Source organism: Triturus cristatus, chromosome 4_1 (assembly GCF_964204655.1).
Source record: "Triturus cristatus chromosome 4_1, aTriCri1.1, whole genome shotgun sequence".
Taxonomy (NCBI): Eukaryota; Metazoa; Chordata; class Amphibia; order Caudata; family Salamandridae; genus Triturus; species Triturus cristatus.
Genome location: NC_140585.1, coordinates 508,333,697 through 508,354,564, shown reverse-complemented (window position 1 = coordinate 508,354,564; position 20,868 = coordinate 508,333,697). Strand labels below are relative to the sequence as shown.

The 20,868-nt window shown below is 45.0% G+C and overlaps 1 protein-coding gene across 3 annotated transcripts in view; it reads left to right on the top strand.

Annotated features, from left to right (window-relative positions):
* Window positions 1-20,868, top strand: part of SOX5 (SRY-box transcription factor 5) — a 423,652-nt gene that overhangs the window by 166,920 nt on the left and 235,864 nt on the right. Inside the window, exon 1 of one of the 3 annotated variants that reach the window (XM_085652753.1) lies at window positions 17,678-18,176. The exons of the other annotated variants lie outside the window; for them this stretch is intronic. Within the exon in view, the coding sequence (XP_085508879.1) occupies window positions 17,966-18,176 (211 nt within the window). The 5' untranslated portion in view covers window positions 17,678-17,965. Of the gene's footprint in view, window positions 1-17,677; window positions 18,177-20,868 lie in introns of those variants that run through there. 3 annotated transcript variants of the gene reach the window in all.

Here is a 20,868-nt window from a genome sequence, read left to right as displayed (position 1 = left end):
TAATGCGTATAGATAGTGTTGTGGAGCTTGGCACACTGTGTAAGTGATTTTACTGTAGCCTTCTTACGACGCAAGCCCCTCTTAAGGATTGAGTGACTTTCAGTAGGGTAAATTATGGATACACTCACACTGATGGCAATGCAAAAGTGATCCTCTAGAAATATCTCCCCCAAATCCAAGACATTTGTGTACCCACAAGACTCGGAGGGACATCTGAATGATGACTCCAGTCTTCAGCTGTGTGTAAAGTTCTCCCAAAACACAAGGCTAGTCGATCTGGACTTCCCAGCAGGCCCACTCGAAGCTGCTTGGAACTTTGTGTTAAGAGAGAAGAAAGCAGAAATAGCCACATTTTTGATTCCAGAAAATTATTCATATCCAAGATATAGAGAAGTGTGCAGCCTTTTGTTCAGGTGTATTTTGCTTTCTTTGAGCAGTGAAACGTTACTGGTATTGATCTGTTATGTAACTAGTGGTGTGATATTGTCTGTGTTTGCTCTTTAGCTTTGAAGCGCTGTCGGATATTTTAAGAGACCGCTTTAGTTAACTGTATTGACAATATTTACACCACAACTTAACATAAGGTCTCACAATTTGAAACAGATAACGGTATTTAACTTTCATTCTACATTTTAAAAACCTACAAACATCTTATGACATATAATGCTTTTTTTCAGTTCTGTATTTGCTACTCACCAGGCACCAGTTTTAAATAAATCCAGTGGCAGCTGGCATGGTTCGCGGGTGCCAGGGTGTGTGCGGCGCAAGTGGGTTGCGAGGGGGACATGGTGAAAAAAAAAAAAAAGAAACCCCTTACCGCACCAGTGCCGTGTCTCTGCTCCTGCTCTCCGAGGCACACGAAGCATAGAAAAGGCTCCCCTGACCAATCCCAATGCTGCAATGCAGCTTTGTGATTGGTTTTGAGCGTCCTGGTTCGCCGCTCAACCAGGCAATGGGGGCCTGCACTTGTTCTCCAAGCAGTCTGTAATGCAGCCTGCATGGAGAACGGGGAAAGTGCGCATGACTGATTTGGACGGCCCTCCTTGCTCCAAGAGCAGAGCAGCCGCACGCCCGCCCGCAAAGAAACAGGAAACATAAATGATGATAACTTAAAGTCATTATCATTTTATGTTTTGTTTGCAGTGCACTTCTTAAAAGCAGTGTGGCGACACTCCTCCTCCATAGCGGAGGATCCGCCCCTGAATGAATCCTAAATCCCCATGTATTAATATTAACAAAAGGTCCAGCAACTTTATGGTCACCGGTTACTTATAATGTGTTTCCTTCATGCCTATTGCAGCCTGCTTGTAGACAGAAACAGGTTTAAAACATTTTATAACATTGTCGTCTCTTGTAGTGAGACATTCTCAGTGCTTTCTCCACAGCTTCTATGAGGAACACCCCACGTTTTGGACAGTTATTCATGCTTGCATTTTTCCTGGGGTGGTAATCCTGTTTACGGGATTGTTTCTGTTGCTTTGGGCTATCTAGCACCCTTCGCCTTGATATCAGCACATCCCACCTTCTTTGTCTTGCTATCAGTGCTTAATTTGTGCTGGTGGTTGTGGTTTGAGGGCAGCGGGATTCATATTAGGGGAGTAGGTCATATTTTTCATTAATTCGTTTTGAGCCTTAGCAAGAGAGAAAGGCAGGAAAGGAAGGAAGAAGGAGAAAGAGGAAGATAATGAAACTGTGATAATTGGAGTAATCTAGGATGAAAAAGAACCACCACGAGTGAGATAAAGAGACCAGATAGGTAGTTTTATGTGATAAATAGGCATTATGTGGAATCGAAACAAAGTTGCATTTATATTCAGAAGCTACATACAACCCCAGTGCCATCTCTGCTATTCTGGATTTTGCTTTAACATTTTTTTTGTACATTAGGGATCCTATTACACGTAAGGCGCACTCCTTTAAATAGGTGCGCCATGCACAAACAGGGAAAGTACACCCTATTACAGTTAATGTGCTGCCCCCATGGCAGTTGCAAACTTGTGATTACCTGGGTGCAGCACATTCAAGTGAAATACGTAACAGCTGGCGGAAACCCACCGGCACCTTAAAGAGGGATTAGATATACCTTTGCAGGCAGGTGCAGTGAGTGACTGCATCTGCCTGCAAGAGGATGTTAGGGGGTTTCCATAGGTCCCCCTCTTCCTCCTCTTCCCCCTCCAGAGGGCTGTCATAGGGGGTGCACTGTCTTTGCTCCCACGTCCGTAATACGGCACGGGTGCAGAGGTAAAGAGATCCCTCATTTAAATGAGGCCACACCCCCTATGCAAATAAAGGCATGCTCTCTTGAGATAGGGCTGGCGCACATGTAGCTGCAGCGCTATCAGTATCACAGAAGACATCGCACAAGCTTCTGCCGCCCCTTCTGCAATACCAAAGTGCCCTAGGGTGCACAAAGCAAGCGCAAATGCCCGCTGCACCCGGGCCACTTTCTGTAATGCCGCCCCAGGTACCTTGCCACATACCTACACGGCACCAAAACAATACATTTTGTCACTCACTAACACTGTGCCCTTTAGATCCTAATCAGCTTCATTTCTATTCTCCGCAAAGGATGATTGATTTTGTTTGGAATTAATGTACCACAGTACAGAAAAGGGAAGAGGACATTGTCTGCACCAGGAGGATGTCCTTGAGGTAAAGAATTATAGACTGATCTCTCACCTCCCGATACCAGCTAAGATTCTAGAAAAGGCCGTGAACCAAGAGGTGATGACCATTCCTGATCCACCAACCTTCTTGATCCATTGCAACACTGGTTCAGATCTAATCGCTGTACAGAGTCCCCCTTAGTGGCTGACACAGAAGAAATAGAGCTATTGTAGACAAGGGTGGTAAGGCGCCTTGATCATGCTTGAACGTTTGGCCACGTTTAATTCGGATCCTTTTACACTTCCTTGGGGAGTCCGAGGGATCCTCGCTAAGTCCCACCCTTTTTAATGTGTATGTTACCCCAGTGATACAACTCATCCGAATCATGTGGCTTTTCAGTATTCACCTATGCAGACAACACTCAGATAGTGGTGTCAGTCTCTTCTAAAGCAGAAAAAGCAGCCCAGCCATTCAATATCTGCATATCATAACATATGTAATATCATTGACTGGATGCAGAAGAATTATTTGAAAGTGAATTCAGAAAAGAATGAAGTATCACTCTTTGGCAACAGCACCTCTTTCTGGAATACCACCTGGTGGTCTCCCAATCTGGTGTTGCTCTCATCTCCGGTCCAAAAATCAAGGATGTTAAGGGTTATTTTTAGCGCCAAGTTAGCACTCACTGACCACATTAAGCAGGTAACTTCTTCTTGTTTACTTACTTTGAACATCCTAAAAAAAACATTCTCCCCTGTCTTCTTATAGAGTTGCCGAAAACAGTTATAATTGCTTTGGTAATTTTTTTAACTAGTCTGCTGCAATGCCTTATCTGTAGGTTCACAAATTCGCCTACAAAACAAACCGCAGACCCTTCATAATGCAGCAGCCCGTGTATTGATAAATCTCCCAAAATTCGCCGCAATTTCTGAAACCATTAATAATCTGCATTGGTTACCAATCAGGGAGCGAATCAAGTTTGAAGCCTCACAAGGCCCTGCACAAGGAAGGTCCTCTCTTCTTTCAGAACATCTTCAAATGGTATATACCTACACGTACCATGTGGTCTAGCGTGGTGAGACAGGTAGTAATCCCCAGAATAAAAAAGGCATATTGGGGAGGAAGAAGTTTCTCCTAGTCCACATGCAGATGGTGGAATGCGATGCTTGACCATCTCAGAGCACAGCCAAACCTCCTAAAATTCAGAAAACAACTGAAAACCTGCCCCCACCCACTGTGTAATCACTCCTTCTGCCACCTTCTTCATTAAGGTTAATGCTTGACACTAGAACCAAGACGCTGATTGGCATTCGCGCGCTTTACAAAATATTTACATAACATTATTTCATTCAGTGCTCTCCCATATTTAGTTGTTTGTAACCAGGGTCACTATGCGATTTTGCAGCTGCGTTTATTATTATTTTTTTGTGTATAATTATGGATTTGCTGCATTTGCCACATAAACTTGTTTCTAGCTTAAACAGTCCAAAAGTTTTTAAAAACGTAGCAACATGTATTTATGGTGCCGTTGAAGGCCCTTTGCAAAGGCTAACTGGTCACCTTTCTGTTGCTTATTGCTAAATCTGAGTGTTGAACTGCTACTAAAAAGGTGCAACCTTTGCCCACACCATGTCAACAAGTGTAAAAATGACAAAATAATGAAGTCATCCAATTACAAAATGTGCCACACACCGCATAATTTGCCTTTTCATGCCACATAATTTTGTCAATCCAGTCGTATAATTTGACCCTCCCATGCTGCATAATTCGTTTGGCCCTGTCTGTAAACCAGGGAACTCCTGCTTTAAATTCCCAAATGCATAGAAACAAAATAAAATATACCTCGTGGACAAAAAAAAAGCACAGAACATGAAATATCAAGCAGGGGGATACCAATAATAAAACCAAGTAAAGATTGAGGACAGAGTGTACAATGAACATATGAGAGTCTAGTACTAGTTATCTACTCCCTAGTTAATTCTTAACCCTTAACCTCGTTCCCACCAGCCTGATCCCTCAACTCCACCGAAATCTCTTGCGACGCTTATGAGCTGTGTATGGTCACAGCTATTTAAACACCCTTCTGTGCCCCCTGTAACCAGGCAATACAGCATGGAGGAGTCACTCCACAAATTACTTACACCCAATAACGGGCGTTACAAAAATAAAAGAACTGATTTAGCGATCAGTAGCAGCAGCGCCCCGTGCAGTTAAGAGCAGTGGGGCAGGGTGGAGGGGGCTGGGGGGGACAACGATGAGGGAAAATGTATTATTTATTTAATTTTCCCTCATAGTAGTCTGTCGAATCCCTCCCCCCCCCCCTCCCCCCTTCAACCCGGCCCCGCCGCTTTTACCTGCACGGGCTGCTGCTGATCAGTAGCCACCAATGGCATATTCGAAAAGAAGGGTTGCAAACCATGCAAGCACATCTAATCATTCCATACTTAAAGTAATTCAATGCACAAAATTCATTAGAAAACAGTTCTTCCAGAGGAGCTAATGGTGATGGTGCTTCCATCTGGCACTGGCTCTCTGATGCGGATTAGGGGAGTGGCTTTAGATAGACTGCAGCCCAGAGAGTTGCCCCGGTGTAGTAGTGCCTGTGTGCCTATGACGCAGCTGGGGCCAAGGTGGAGCTTTCCTTTCCGGGGGGGGAGGGAGGGGGGTCATGTGACCCGAAAGGTCAGCCAGGGGAGTGAAGCTACTCACTGCAGTTGGCTCTTTTGGGCGTGAACTCAGCCCACTGTAGAGCTGAGTGGATTTCTCCCCATGAACAGCCCATGGTGACGTGCACAATTGTAGCTGCCCACTATTCATACGCTAGGTCAATGCTAGACCTGAGGCGCCTACTGCTGAGGCACAGTTTCGACATTGAGAGTCGCCATTTTGCCCCTTCGGGATGCTGACCGTGATTTAATTTGACAAAAGGGTAAAGGGAGATTTTGCGGCCCGCACGGAGCACCATCATAATCCAATAAGGAAATTCCTAATGCCAGCTACCGGAAGAGCCCACCATACCTGTGTCAGAAGACTTTGCTGAAATCTATTGCTATGCTGCACAGTGGCTTAAAAGGGGAGATGGGCACCATAAAGGTACTACCAAAAACGTGGAAACAAAATTTGAGAGGCGTTTGGCAGGTTCTAAGGCATGTGCCAAAAGGTAGAGGGGAATGAGAAAAAGATGCAGCTCACTGAAGGAAAGGTGCCGGGAATAGAGGGGGGGCTGAAGGAGTGGAAGCCAGTTGAAGGCAGCGGTGTGGTGCCCTTGGTGACAGTAAAGGGGGGACGCAATCGATTGTCTGAATAGGACACGACGTGTGAATCCTTAGAATACCTGAGGAGGTGGCCACAATGGCTCTCACATGCAGGATTTAAAAAGTTTTGGGCGAGCTGCTAGACATAATAGGGTTGATACATGCTCCAGGCTGATTTAGCGGTTGCAAACGGCCCTATTCGCTGTTTGCGATTTCTAAAAACGGTGCTAAACTCCTCTTAAAAATTCATGTCCGCTCCAGGAAATACGACCCACCATCTTAATCTCCCAATCCTAGCACGTTCAGGGTTTATTATAGCCGCGTGCCCTCCGTGTCACTGACCGTGGGGTAATGATTCCTCCCCACTCGGCTCTGCAGCTCCCTTTACTCACACCCTATAACTGTGGTGGATACCGCACCTCCACACAACAGAGAGGCTGTGTGTGTGGAGAATGCAGGCTGACTTTGGGCAGTTCCCTCCCGGAGAACAAGCCATCTTAACACTGGGTGGGGTAAGCCCTCCTTTCACAAATATTATTCATTCTGACGACGCCGGCGGGTTGCTAGTGACTCGTGGGTGTCTTTGTGGCTGTGAATAAACGGAAATAACATGTACAAGAAACAGATCGAGACTTAGAAGTGCATGGCTTAGAGAGTGCCCTGATGAAAATGTGGCTCATCAGCCAATGGAAAAAATATAGAACTCGGCGGGGATGAGAGGACGGAAATGAACGCTTAAAAAAGGGTTTCACTTTGATTTTATGCTTCGAAGACAGAGAGGAGAGCGCCTCGCCATTTATTCTTCGAGCCCCACAAGCAGATTAGGCTGGAACATTAAATGCATAATTACATATCTTCCCCTGTCCTAAAACCCCAAGACCCCAAAATGAACCCTGCCACCTCTGGCATGCCAAATAGGGATTAGTCCTTCGTGTGAGTGGATGGATGTGTTTATGGCACAGATGGTAAGAACGTTCTTTAATACTTTATTATTTGCTGTAGAAACGTTGGTGTTATGCTTTTATTTTGTGTTTGATGCTGACATTTAGAAGTCACTTTTTTTATGTGGGGGCGGGCAATGACGGGCATCAGTGATAGGCAAATGACTATTGACAATGTTAGGCAGTGGCGGCACCTCTGTTATGGCGGAGGAGCGTGGCCCCGCCTGCTGCGAGCTCACCATTTTATTATAATGTGTCGCAGGCTTGCGCTGTGTTGCCAAAATGTGAGGGAGGTACCCTGATACTTACCAAAGGGACGGGCCTATGACTCATAAAACAAAAAGATCCCTTTCCAAAAGACTAGAAAGTGAGTGAGGTGAATATATAAGTAAATACTGCAAAACAACCTAAAAAAGGGAGCATGTGCTATAGGTACTTTGTACAAGAAATATAAATATGACAGAGATAAGTTACAACAATAACCACAAATTTTACTTGAAAGAAACTTTTCGTTTACAAGTTGCTGTAATGTGTTACAATGAAACTCAAAACTACAAACCTATACTAAACTATATATTGTTTTAGTTTAAAACGTTTGTTGTTTTGAAAACAAGTTGATTTTAAGTTCTTGTGGTGCAAATACAGAGAGTGACCAACTTGTCTCAATCAATAATTTCATTAATACATTGGCATCATTTTCTTTATCCACTTTTTTTTTTTTTTTTTAAATAACAAGTAACTATTACAAGTTAAAAAAGTACAAATGTAAAATACTCAGTAAACTGTCGATGCAGCGTTTCGGTGAAAGTTTGATAGATGTTCACCTTCTTCAGGACAAAATTTTCAGTTTAACTAATAGTCTTGTATGGAGACCCTGGAAAAGTCGTCTCCTGCTTTCAATGGGCTGACATCCAGAGGAAGAAAACTGTATTCTCCACCCGTAGTATTAGGATAGTAGGGTTCTATTGTGATTGTCTGTTGTTTTAGGATGACGCTGAACAAAATCAGATTTATTTAAAATCGTTGTATTGAGAATAGAAGAAATATCATTCACGAAAGAGTAAGGGGGGGACAGCTTCTTTATAGATCTGCTGCCCGAATTCAAATGGCTGTAATTTTCTTTAATGTTAAACTTCCCTGGCAATCCAATCGGTATTGCCGTATTCGCACTTTGCTTTTGTATATTGCAATGTAATGAAATTGCGGAGGGCAGAGTCAAGCGGTTGATGGATTTGTATTGAAGCTTTGACATCCTTAAAACTCTTTGGTCTCATTCTGGGTGCTTGATAAGCTACAGTGCGAGGGCAGGGAAAGGGGCTGATTTGTGCAATTGTGCAATTACTTCAACCTTGTCAGTGCGCATGTGAAATTGGCCGGCTGTCTAGAGACGGCCATTCTGACATGCGCCCTTCAGAGCTAGCAATCCCAGGGCTGAGAAACAGTGAGGGGATTGAAGCCACAGGCCCACAGCCTCGAAATGAGTGCTGGATTAGCCTGCGCCAACCAATCTTGGAGCTTCGCTGCAGCTTCAGGATTAGTTGGATTTGTGTTGCACAAGGGAGGATGTCCTTCCCTTCCTGCTGGAATCACCGCCGAGGAGAGCGCCAGGATGAGGTGAGACCGCAGCCAGAGCCTGTGTGCCAACAAGTGCAACATATATGGTGAGTTTTTGGGGCATCGCACTCCACCATATTTTGATGTTGCCGGCCGCCACCGATGTTAGGTTTGAACATTTTAAGCTTGTAGTTGCTTGGATGTGAAGAACTTTCTCAACCACATGCAAGATGGTTTAAATCAAAGTGTTATTCATAAAGTTTGATGCATGTGGTATGAATGTTTCCTATCCAGGGTGGTACCTGTGTGAACATCTATAAATGGAATAGGGCTTACAATGTAGTCCTCCATCCCATACCACCTTCCCCTAAAACTAACCATCAGCAGATTTATTGCTGCTTGGCTGCAAGCCGCAAGGCAAGTGTAACAGTTGTCCTCTGTTATGGAAGCTCCGGCTGGATGAAGCAGCGGCTGAGCGTCACATTTAGGAAGGGTTTTGAAGCCCGTATGTGGATTGCCAGCTTGGACAGAAGATGTCATTGTTGAGCCAGGCATCAGTAGCGATGGCACAGCAGGAAGGCACAGACCACTTGGCACAAAACATGGCTGCATCTAGGACATGGCTTAGTCCCTTGGAAGCAGGAAGAAGAGGTAACCAGGAGAGGGCACCATAAGTAAATTGAAAGAGGATCTAGCTGGAGCAAAAAAAAGTACGATATGTGTTCTAATTATGGTCTACGAGTTTTGGGGACGAAAACCCACCTATATGTGTCTTACGTAGCTGTTAATGCTTGTCTTGATAATGTTTCCCTTTTTAGGACATAATTATTTTTAATTAAAACCTGTTTTTAGACAGCACCCAAGATGCACAACACATTTCCTAGCTATATGTAAAGTCTAGTCCTGAATGTTCACTACAGATCTCTTGACCAGAAACATTCACGGTGCCCTATTTTTTTCTTTGTCCTCAGCACTTCTGCATTCTTCAGTGCTAGGGTTGTTGCCTTAATTCTCAAGAGCACCAGTCCAAGATTCAAAAATCTGGTGCAAACCCATTTTTTAACACCTATTCTCAAATTATGTGTGCACAATTATTGGATGATTTGCATAAATTATGTAAATGTAGACTGCACACATGATTTGTACTTCTACTTTCTTTGGTGAACCATGCATAATCCCTGTTTGTAAACGGTAAATCTACCGTCCACTAGGAAGCAGGTTCTTGCCTCAGCTCCGTAGGATTTGATCATGACCGATCTATCTCTCTGAGAACCAGTCATCAAGAGAACTTTTCAGATGTTTTGCTCAGGGATGCCGATACTCGGCACGCATGCCAATCAAGGAAGATCCATTCATTACTTTTAGTACCACACTCTGGCCTCACCCATCAGAGTTTCGAAACACGATTCTTATCCCTGAAAGAAATTTCTGAATTTTTGGGGATCCGGCACTCCTGAACTTTAACCAGTACTAAGCTGCCATAGTAAGGACAGAGTGTACCCTTTATAAGTATCAAACAACAAAGATAACATGTTGAACTGAATTTTCTAAGATAGCACATGCATTTCAAATCATGCATTAGACAAATAGCCAAATGTATATCCCTTTGTTAAATGCTTTATAACACTATACTAGCAAAGACGATTTCAAAATACTCCGTAGATTTTAATTTGCATTTTCATAGTGTGAAGGGTGAAATGTACTGTGTGATCTATCTTTGTTGAAACGGTATGTGACTGGGTGACATTAAGTCACAATTAAGTGTCTTTTTTATTTATGGTTTATGGTGTTTTACCCCAATTACTTTGATGAATCAGTCAATCAATATTCAGTTAAAGTTTTCCTTCCCACTAAGACTAAAAGAGATCTGGTTTACCACTGCAGGAGGAAAAACAGGCTTTTGATCCTACAGACGTGTCTATGTTTCACCCAGTCTTGAAAAGTCTGTCCCTCGCTGGGCTCCTGAAGAGGGCTGTGATATTACAAATGCAGCCTTTCCTGGAATTTAACACCCTGTTAGAATAAACTACCACCAAACAGGTTGTAGATTGGAATGAGGAATGCTGAGGTTGCTTTATTGAAGGATGTGAGGTTTGCACTAGGTCAGCGTATCACCAGCTCAGTGACCCGGTTATACCTTCCGCTCTTCTCCGCCTTGTTGACTTGTCTATGCTGAGTGATCTTCTGGCCAGCCTAGGCTCTCTGGTGCTGTTTCAAAGTGGTCCTGAACATTCCTTACAGAACAAAAAACAGTTTAATATTTAAATTAACCAATTTTTGATCGGACTTTGCAGTGATAAGGTGTACGTTCCATGAGGTTCAGCCCGCTTGCTGCTGTTCTTCAATGCTTACCTTTACTCATTCATCCTACTGATTGGATCCTTCGGGATCTCAGTTTACAGCGATGCTATGTGTAGGAGGAGCCGAAGCACTTGTATGATGATCATGAACCACTGAATATGTCATAACAAGCTTAACCTAAACCCTACACAGGTAGAGCATCTGGTAGACGGTTGATATTCCAATGTAGGGCCTTCCAACCCATGGACAACTAAAGAATACTGTTGTCCTACCTGCCGCCACACGCATACGACCTGATCGTTCTAGCTTAACAAAGTTTTTCCCCAGCAGCCTAGGTTCTGGTGGTGGTGAGAAAAGGGCATTTCCCCTGAATTGCTTCATCATCTCTTTCCATACCTGGCATTCCCGGTGAGAATCTTTCCAGTAATTGCCTTGGCTTTGTCTAGATTTGATTATGCAAACTGTGTCATCCCGAGACTACCTAAAAACTAACGGAGGAGATTACAATTACTACAGAATATGGCAGTTCGCAAGCTGATGACGCTGAATAGAAGAGACCACCTCATGATGGCACTAGTACCCTTCATTAGCTGCATATGGCCAGCGCATTACATTTAACACTGCGTACTTGGTAAAATAAGCATTATGTGCTGTGGGTCTTTCTTTGTTAAAAACAAACCTACTCTGATAGCATAGACATGGTCCCTTAGATCTGCTACAGCCCTCCTGCTTAAATTTCCTTGAACTAGAATAGCCCTTCCCGGCGAATAACTTCCCTATAATGCACCCCCTCCCGCCCCCCTCCTCAGAAAGGAAATTCACTACATTTTCATCTGAGAAATATTGTGAGCGCTAAAACATTTATAGCCTAAAAATATATGTGTGCTATAGCATGCATGTTTTATGAAGAGCTCGGACACCCTTCTTTTCCTTGATGCTCTTGTCTTACCCGAATAATATCACTTTTCATCTGTAGTGTGTATGTTTACATTATCCTCCAGTCAACAATACTACAGGTGTAGCAGCCCTTTACAGGAGATTTTAAGGTAGCATAACAAGTTAGGGACCTAAACATTTTTTTTAATGTCTGATGTCTCAAATTTTGAAGTGCCTCACAATGTGCTAAAGAAATATGTAATCGAAAATGCTATTCTGTCTGGCAGTTTCTTTTTGGAAAGGGGTGTGTCCAGAAGCTGTGTACTGTAAATACAGACTAAAGCTGAAACTGAGATGAAGGAAACATAGTTGGAATGTGCAAAAGTAAGGGGAAGGCCTTTTGTTACAAGAAGTGTGTACATTTATGTTTGTGGCTCTGGAAACTGCAACATTGTGCATGTTTAACACATTTTACTCTGAGTGATGTTCCTGTGCTCCCACACAGGACAAATAATTATTGGTACGTAACATAGTGAATGGTAACTGCTGTTTATATTCTTTCTTAAGAAACCTCTCTATTAACAATAACTGTGAGGTCAATTGTGTAAGAATAACAATGCATTCTAAAATTATATTATAGCAACATAATAATACCTCAGAAGGTGTTCCATCATTTGCCTTTATTGAACGAAATGCCTCATAATTTGCCTTTTCTTGCCACATAATTCGTTCAACTCCATTGAATAATTCGCCCGCCTTTGCCACATAATTCTATATTACACAATCTCGCCTATACGCTGTAAATGACCTTTCTATTGCCATTGACTCTAATAAGTATATCTATTCCCAGGAAATTATTCTCTCGCTCCACCTTCACCTCCAGCATCAATCTTGTAGACCTAGCTTCCTCTAGTCTCCCCTATTAGTAAACCGACTCAATCACAAATATGGCCATAGGACTTTATCTCCTGCATCCCTTCCAAAATGTCCTTATTTCGGACCACCGTCGGCATCGTTCATACTCGTACTCCATCCATCCTCCTGCTCCCACCTTCTTTCCCTCACTGTCAGCTCATTTTTCATCTTTCTTCTCAAATCCCCAGCTGAGATTTTCCCCATAAACTTGTAAGACAATCCTTCCTGTGCCTCCTCTGCTCATTTCAGCCTGCAAATCATCAGGGTACAGCCACTCTCCTCAGCACACTTTACTATCTCTTTAAAATGCTCACTCTATTTAGGTCTGGCACCAGCTAAGACAATTTGATTTTCCTCAAATCATATGTACAATGTGCTTACATGTAGCAACTTCCAGTCAGGTCGCGTCATCCATTAGTCTGTTATTGTGTCATTCACATTTTTCTTCTGCACACTGCAGCATACTTCATCTATTGACTAACCCAGTGTGAGTCAAGGCACTGTGCCGTTTCACAAGGAATACAACTATGCACAAAGTAGTTCCCTTCTGTGCCAGGCATTAGTATGGCAATGTATGCTTTTACAAACCATAAAATTATTATTTCCTTTAGCCCATTTTTTTACATTGACAAGGACCTGGCATCTTCCCAAACAATAATGTTTTGCAAAAACCATGACCCAACACTACACAAGAAGTGACAAAGCCAAAAGGATTGCTTCCAACAACAGACCTATTGGCTTTGCCAATACATTTTTCATGCTATTATCTTCAGATCAACTGTGGTAATTACAGTGCAAACGAATCTAATACCTAGCTCTCCTTCTACATTACAGCTATTATCACACTTTAAAACACTCTCTCTTCTCAAAAAGACTTGAATGTCTAGTATGAAGCTGAAAACCCTAGACATACCATATTGCCCTGACAGATGCTCTACATCTGTATAACTTCCAAAAAATGCCATTCAGCAACACAAAAACTTTCAGTAAGGCAACAGACCCCCACCCACCCTTCTGGTGCGAATAAAGTGGCTGTCTTGTGGCAAATCACTTGTGCCTGTGCCTATGCCAAGCGCGACCCTTGGTGAGCGCGCACTTAGGACCCGGCCCCCCGGCGCGCCCTTAGCCCGGCCAGCAGCCTAATTGGCTGCTGGCCGGGGGTAGTACTTTGGGGGCACCACGACATGGGCCCAACGCAGACTTCCTGCAGGGGGGGGTGGAGGTGGGGCCAGGGGGCTATTTAGGCCCCGCACTCACCTTCACTCTTCCTCTGTTCCTGGTTTTCCTACCCCGGATCTTCGGAGGACCATTGCGATCTTGTATACTTTTCAAAGATGGCAGATGCCATTTGGATCAGTAAATAAAATTACAATTTTTTTTTTTAGTTGCGTGAAGGCACTTTTTTACACTCCAGTGCAACCTGCCAGCATATGGCAACTGCTGGGCTCTCTAATGAGAATAAAATAAAAATATATAAATAAGTAAATAACCACTAGGGGGTTTGTGGAAGAGCAGAGGGGCGAGTGGGGTGCACAGGTGGGTGGAAAGCAACAGGGTGTGGGTGGGGCTTGGGGAGCAATGGAAGTGCTTGAGGATTGGCCCATGTGAAGCCAAAAAAAGAAAATATTAAATAATAATAATATTAATAAAAAATAAAAGTAAAGGAAGGTAAAAACAAAAAAAGCAGTAGGCGAGCTTGGTGGAAGGGATAAGGGAGCAACAATGAGCCTTGGGTGTTTGGAATGAAACAGCACACAAGGGAGAGAGCAAAAAAACGTGGGTGCTCTCATGGAGAGCTGAAAGGAAAACAAAAAAAGTTTCCAAATTGTGAGCAGTAAAAGAATGGAAGACATCCAATCAAAAGAATTGTAAAGAGGTTATGCTACTAGGGAGAGACAAACACAAGAAGAGCAAGGCAAGCAATCAAATAAGAGGCAAGCAGGTGACGGTGACAATACAGCCAACCAGATGTTAGTGATGGGTATGCTGTAAGCCCAGTGTGAGTTTGTGGTATGGTCCTTAAGAGAGGACTTCCACAAGGAAACAGCTAAAAGCTGCCTGGCATCGATACTTAAAAAGCTCTACTTGCCTGGTACCTGTGCCCACACTACTTTCAAGCCAATTCATTTCCCCTCAGGCACGCTCCCATCCTAACTCTCTGCCAAACAAACCTGATCACTCAGATTGACTCCAGTAGAACGATGTTGTCCTTTTTCCAATCGACTCCCACCACATTCCAGCTACTAGAAATGTACAAGATCCACCCCTGCCTTCCCTTTCACACAGTCAAATCCCTGAGCAACCCCTTGATCATGAGTGAGCTTGACCACTGAAATAGTCTTATGGTCAGCCTCCTGAAATATGGCTTCTTTCCACTAGACAATACTTTAATGTCTGCACTCTTTTTAACCTACACATCCTACTTCCTCACAGGCATGAGTTAAGTTGCTTCTCACCCAAACACAGGGCACTCTTCAACTTCATCATCCTTGTCTCCAAGACAGTCCACAGCCACGCTCCTTATCGCTGCCATGTCTCTTCCACTCTGTCATCGTCTAGCACCCTCCATCTCGAAGCCTCCCTGTGCTCCAGAGACCCTTTGAGGGCACCGCACCTCTGATGAAATGCCTATCCTAGTGACTCTGTGGCAGAGCAGTCCCTTACCACCTTCAAGTCTGCTGCTGCTAGTGAGTGATTCCCAAACTTTGAGGAACACACGTCAAAGCTACAGCTTGCCACCCGTCTATTGCACTCCATTCTGTGTACTCGCTCTGCGGTCTGTGACCTTTTGCTCACTTTAGGTACTATATGCAGAGTTTCTGGTAGAAGTTTTTAGTCAGAGTATAAATACAAAGAAGAATACTTTGTGAGGTCCCCAGTGTATGTCTATAGAAGCCCTGTGTGCAGAGGAGCCTGTGTGATGGTGGGGAGTGCCTGTGTGTGCATGCTGTTGTGTGGGGGAGGGGTGGGAAATGCCTAGCCACGCAGAATACCAGTCTGTCTGCATGCTCTCTTTGTGGTTAGCATGGAAATAGTCTTATGTCCGTCTCCTGAAATATTGCTTCTCTCCACTAGACTCCCTCTGCTTGGCCTGGTTCTGCTTAGCGAATGTTCACAAGTGAGGGTCAATTGTTTCACTGTGTAGTTAAGCCGAAACAAAGTATTCCAAATAAATGACTACATGGTTACCTGTGGGCAAATCATAAATCCCCGCCCATCCTTCCAGCTCCGTCCCTTCCTGGTTTTTTTTTTTCAGATCAGGGAAGGCCAGTGTGCTCTACAAGATGCAAACTCTCCGAATTAAAGCAGCCATGCTATTTTATCACATTTCTTGTGAACTTTTTAGGTTTTATTTTAGGTGTGGGTTTTTGTGTTTACTGTTAGTGGAAGTTACACGAATGCCTTTAAAAAAACAGTTGTGGCGGTAGTGCAGTGCTGCTAAGTGCTGGGAAAATATGTTTTACCGCCTCCCTTTCACAGGTGTGCTTTAATTGGTCTACATCACTCGTTCAGTTTCAGATCCCCCACCCGCTCTTTACTCCTGAAACTGGAAGTTTGCTGTGATTTCTAACTTTGTAAAAAAAAAACATGAATCCTAAATGTGGTTTTATACTTCCCCTAAGTCGCAGCACTTAAAGTCCACCAACACAATAAATAAACTAAAGCAGAGAGGTCCAACGCAGGTGCAGGAGGTCTGGAAACAAGCCAAATGACCATGACACACTTAAAATGTATTAGCATATCTAAAATAGAAATGTTTCTTATTGGTCAGCCTGGAAATCCGACATGGATCTTGTCCTGATAGACCTAAGTTGGACACCCATGAACTACAGGCTTGCCCAACCAGGTCACCTCTCGACCCAGGTGGACACAGGAGGAGATGTGTACACGTGTGCCCTGTGACCCTGCAAGCTGCTGGCTGGCTCCCTGTGCATTGGGCTGAATTTAGTTTTCATTTGGCATAATGGATGCATGCTGGACTAATAATCCATATTTTGGGGGTTAGTAAAGGTAAGAGGGGTCCTTTTTTTCTGTTCACAATTGTCTTTCTTCATTAGTTTTCCATTTGATATTTAACTGATGGTGCTGTGCTCATTGAATAATGGGACCCTGCAGACACACAGACAATGGACGCCTCACAAAACATAGAATGGCGTTTAAAAAGTGGGTTCTGGCTCCCCCTTGTGTCTCGCAGCGAAGGCATAAACACACAAACTAGATAATGTGTAGGGTGCACCTATTTCAACGCATTCGCTAATTTAAGTGACACCTAATAATTAAGAATTCACTTGTATAAGTCCACTAAAAAATGTAGTGTAAACCAGTGTTACTGTTTCATACTGAATGGTCCGCGTTTCTTTGAACTTTAAAGGAAAACTTTAGAAACTTTGCACAATGTCCTTCTGGGTTACATCGATGTCTCTGCAGTGAGTCCACAATGGACTTTGATTGGCTACTGGTTGTAACGCATGACTGATGGGTTGTATTAACCTAATTTAGCAAATAAAACCTCCTCCGTCGGCCTTACTGGTTACCAGTGACACCGTATGTCATTCTTTCAGACGTCCGTTGTCGCATTCTGTATATCTTTGGAGATACACGTGTGTTGTGTTTGTGTACCTCGCGCTTAAAATGAGATTATGCTGTTCCAAAGGTTTGCCAGCGGCAAGCCATGAGATTCTTTCATAGTGATGTGCCCAGGGTGACACGGTTTGTAGAGAGAAAGGTGAAGATAGCTCGGGTTTCGCTGGCTCCAGGGTGGACAGGTTAGCCATTAGGCCGCCGCGCTTCTGTAACTACCTGGAGCCAGCGGTCAACCGGGGCTCATGTAATCACCCTTTAAAGTACTCCCCCCCCCCCTCCCCCGTTTCCTTCCATGCATTTGTCCGGGCCGGAAGCTCTTTGCGAGAGGATGGCATGGAGGAGAGACAAGTAGTGCTGTAGTGTGCTCCTAGTGGAAGACAGCTCTTTTGTCCTGGGCGCACAATAAAGCAATCTGGTGATTCACTTGCGGCTCTCCCTGTTGTCTGTCATTCTCTCGAAGCTGCGGCCTGTCACTCTTCCACCGGCCCTTTCTCCTTCCGCAGTGTAACTAATGGCTCCATCTTGAGCGCGGCCCCCTCCGCCGCCCCCCGCACCCACCCACACTGCTCTGACATCATAAATTATCCAGACTCAAATGGACACCGTTCATTAGCCGGGCACTCGGCCCCGGAGTCGCGCTCTCGCACGTTGTATTAAAAGTTAAAGCGCTCCTCGCTGTCACGGAGAGCGGGGCGGGGGCAGGGCCCGGCAGCGCCGATAAATACAAATAATAACCGAGTGACCCGGGAGGAGCGCGCCGCCGAGCCATTTGTTGTTCCCGCTCACTTGTCAACAGCGCTGGCTTAAAAGCCCGGCCATTGTGAGGCCTAATCGCACCTGTTGGTTGGGCTGACGAGCGGGCAGCTGTCGGCCGGGGGCGCCGCGGCCGAGGGCCGGGCCGCGCCGCGCCGCCCGCCCGCACTGGGACATGACATGTCCAAAAGTGAGGAAGGTAAGGCCTGCCTCCGCGGCCCACCACACCCCTCCTCGCCCAGCAGCGGCCGCTGTTCCTGGAGCCGCGCGCAGAGCGCACGCTTGAGCCCTGCAGGGATGTCAGAGGACGGGAGGAGCCGGCCGTGCTGCGTGCTGCCCCCGGAGCCGAGCTGGAGGAGCCCGGCCGCCCGCGCCGGGGCTCGCGACAAAAGTAAAGCTTTCTTCTTAACTTGTTCTTGTTCCCGTCCCTGGGGCTGCGGGGCCGCGCGCGGGTGTGTGGCAAGGGATATATGTATGGCAAAGCTGGGGCATGGCGTGTCCTTGGTGTGTTTGCCGTGGGGGCTGTGCCATGTGACGTGCCTTCCGCAGCGTGGAGCTGTGCCCGGACGTGCCCGTGGGCTGCGTTGGCACCCCATGTCATTGTTCAGCATGGAGCTGTGCATGATTGTGTCTCTGCCTTCCTGGCTTCTGAGCCTTGTGCGTCAGTGAGCTGTGCCACGCGCAGCGCTGTCATCCGTATCACTAGTAGCCAAGAGCTGTGTCTCGTGAGCAGAAGTGACATCTCTGCCGCTCTAAGGCATAGTGCTGGCCCTGGATATGCACAAGTGGCATCGATGCCTTTAGCAGCATGGTGAAGGGCTACGGCGTGCACTGTGGCGCTATGCCTACACGCGGCACATGCTGTCTTGTAGTGCACCCAGGCATGCCACGGAGTGTTAGCAGTTCTTATTTTGTGTTCATCGTGACGAGGTGGGTAAATTGTAGTGTTAAAAGCGATGGGTGGCTGTTACATCTGACAAGATAGACTCCAAACTCTTGGCTGTGTCACATTTATAAGCAGCAATCTCTTTGATTGGAGTTGTGGTCGAGTGAGTAAATTAATTGTTGGTTTTGGAGACAGAAGACTAGAGCTTTAGTCCTGTTCCTTTTTTTTGTTATTCCCGTAACAGTGTGATCCTGTGCAAATTGTTTGTAACCCGTTTGTATTGTCTGCGAAACTGGGGTGCTTGGAAGCAGTCTTTTGCTGAATTTAGATTTGTAATCTAGCAAGAAGCCTATTGGAGCCCGTATCGATGTTGAAAAACAAACCTTGCTTTAACTTTTGGAGAAGAGAGTCTATGTAATGCAGACTGACTGGGTGCCCTGGACTGCACGCGCACACTGGCTCGTGCATTTTCCCTGTCCTTTTGCATGTGGTGTTTAAGAGACAGACTTTGTATATAAAGACTGATAATTACGTCTGCTCTTAGGGGTCCTTTTAAACAAAACGATCTGTGGCGATTAGGAACCTCCTTGGGGCAAACATATGGCTGCACTTCCTCCTGTTTGAAGTCATTTGACACTTTGGAAGGACGCTGGTTGTCTTGAAATAAAACCCTCCCGTTAAAGGGAAGCATTTGAAGTCTCACGGGCTCGGACAGCCACGGAGCGGGGCTTCTCATTGTTTGTTGGCAGAATGTTTGTGCAGTTGCCTTTTATGCCTGCCTGTGCTCGCTGTTTCCCGGGTGTTTGTTCCTTTCTGCCTTCTTGGCAGACCGATCTGGGGAAGAGAGCTCAGAGGGTTAGTGCAACTGTTGCAGGTGCTTACGGCAATCTGGATTGGGTTTACAACCGAATCTAGTCTTTAATCCTACCGAAGTCTATAAAATAAGTGTTATTTAATTACGGCAACCTAAAACCAGTTGTGTACTGCGGGTTGAAGCCAAAGCAAGCGCTAAACCGGAATGCGTTATTTTATAGTCCATTTCCACCGGGGTTTGCACGGAACGTGGTCTGTCGCTGGGCAGTGCCCATTAGGTTGGGACACGCAGACCCTTCGCTTGGCTTTGCGGGACATGGCAGGCTTGGTCTTAATTGGCTTTCTTGGAGGGAGAGAATAGGAGGTTAGCAACCCTGTAGTGAGAAGATGGGGTGCCGCCTCCAAAAATGGCTGGTACGCATTTCAGGGCAGCCCACCTGTGGGCACTGTCCCAAATACATGTGTGGGTTGACGAGAAGTTGGAGGGCAAGAATCGCCCGGGGGCAGTCGCAGTGTCTCCAGCACATAATGTGGCACTCTTTATTTGCCAGGGAGGACACTGTGTACAATCCCAGCGGATGTTTGCCGTGCACCGTTCCGCCGCACATTTACATCTCTCTGATATGATAATACGGCCCCGATGCCTTTCCCGCAGCTCTTGTGTTTTGCAGTGTGCCCCTGCTTATGCTCACAATGTTCGCAGTGCAGAAGTTAGGGCGCTGGCCTTTCTTTTATCTTAATGTCCACGGGCATTAAAGTTTATTTTACACTCGGCTCCCTCTAGTGAACCAGGACAGCTCACACTAATGCTTTGCAGTGTAAACATTAACCAAACACGTTCAATTCTAATGAAATTGGTAGGTCTTTCAAAACATCGAGGTGTCACCCCAGGGACATTAATTACTTCCGGTTCATGTGTTAAATGTTTCCTCTATTGTTCTGTGAGACCTTTACTGGAAGACAACAGTGTGGTGTTTATTAGTCTGTAACAGGGTTACAAAACGCACCTACACACACACGTTTTAAATAACTCTCTAGTAGTTCTCTAATTTATCTCATTAATGTTCTTTTGTACCCCTAGATAAGTGTTTCTTGTAAATGTGTTTCTGCTGATTAGGAATAGGATTATAAAAACAATCTTTGTCATGAGTGTAATATTGTGGTTTGCAGGTTAAAGCTTTGTCAGTCACAAGCTGCCTACAAGTAGAATGCAGAAGGAATGGGGAGACAGACATATGGGAATTTCAGACTCTTCAGTTTAAAAGCGTATTTTTTCGGCTACGTTTTAGAGAAGAAAATGTTCTTAAGATTAATTTGAAAAGCCTCAAAATAGTTACATCCCACAAAGAAGTAACTTCTTCCACGCAGAATTGTAAATGGTGTT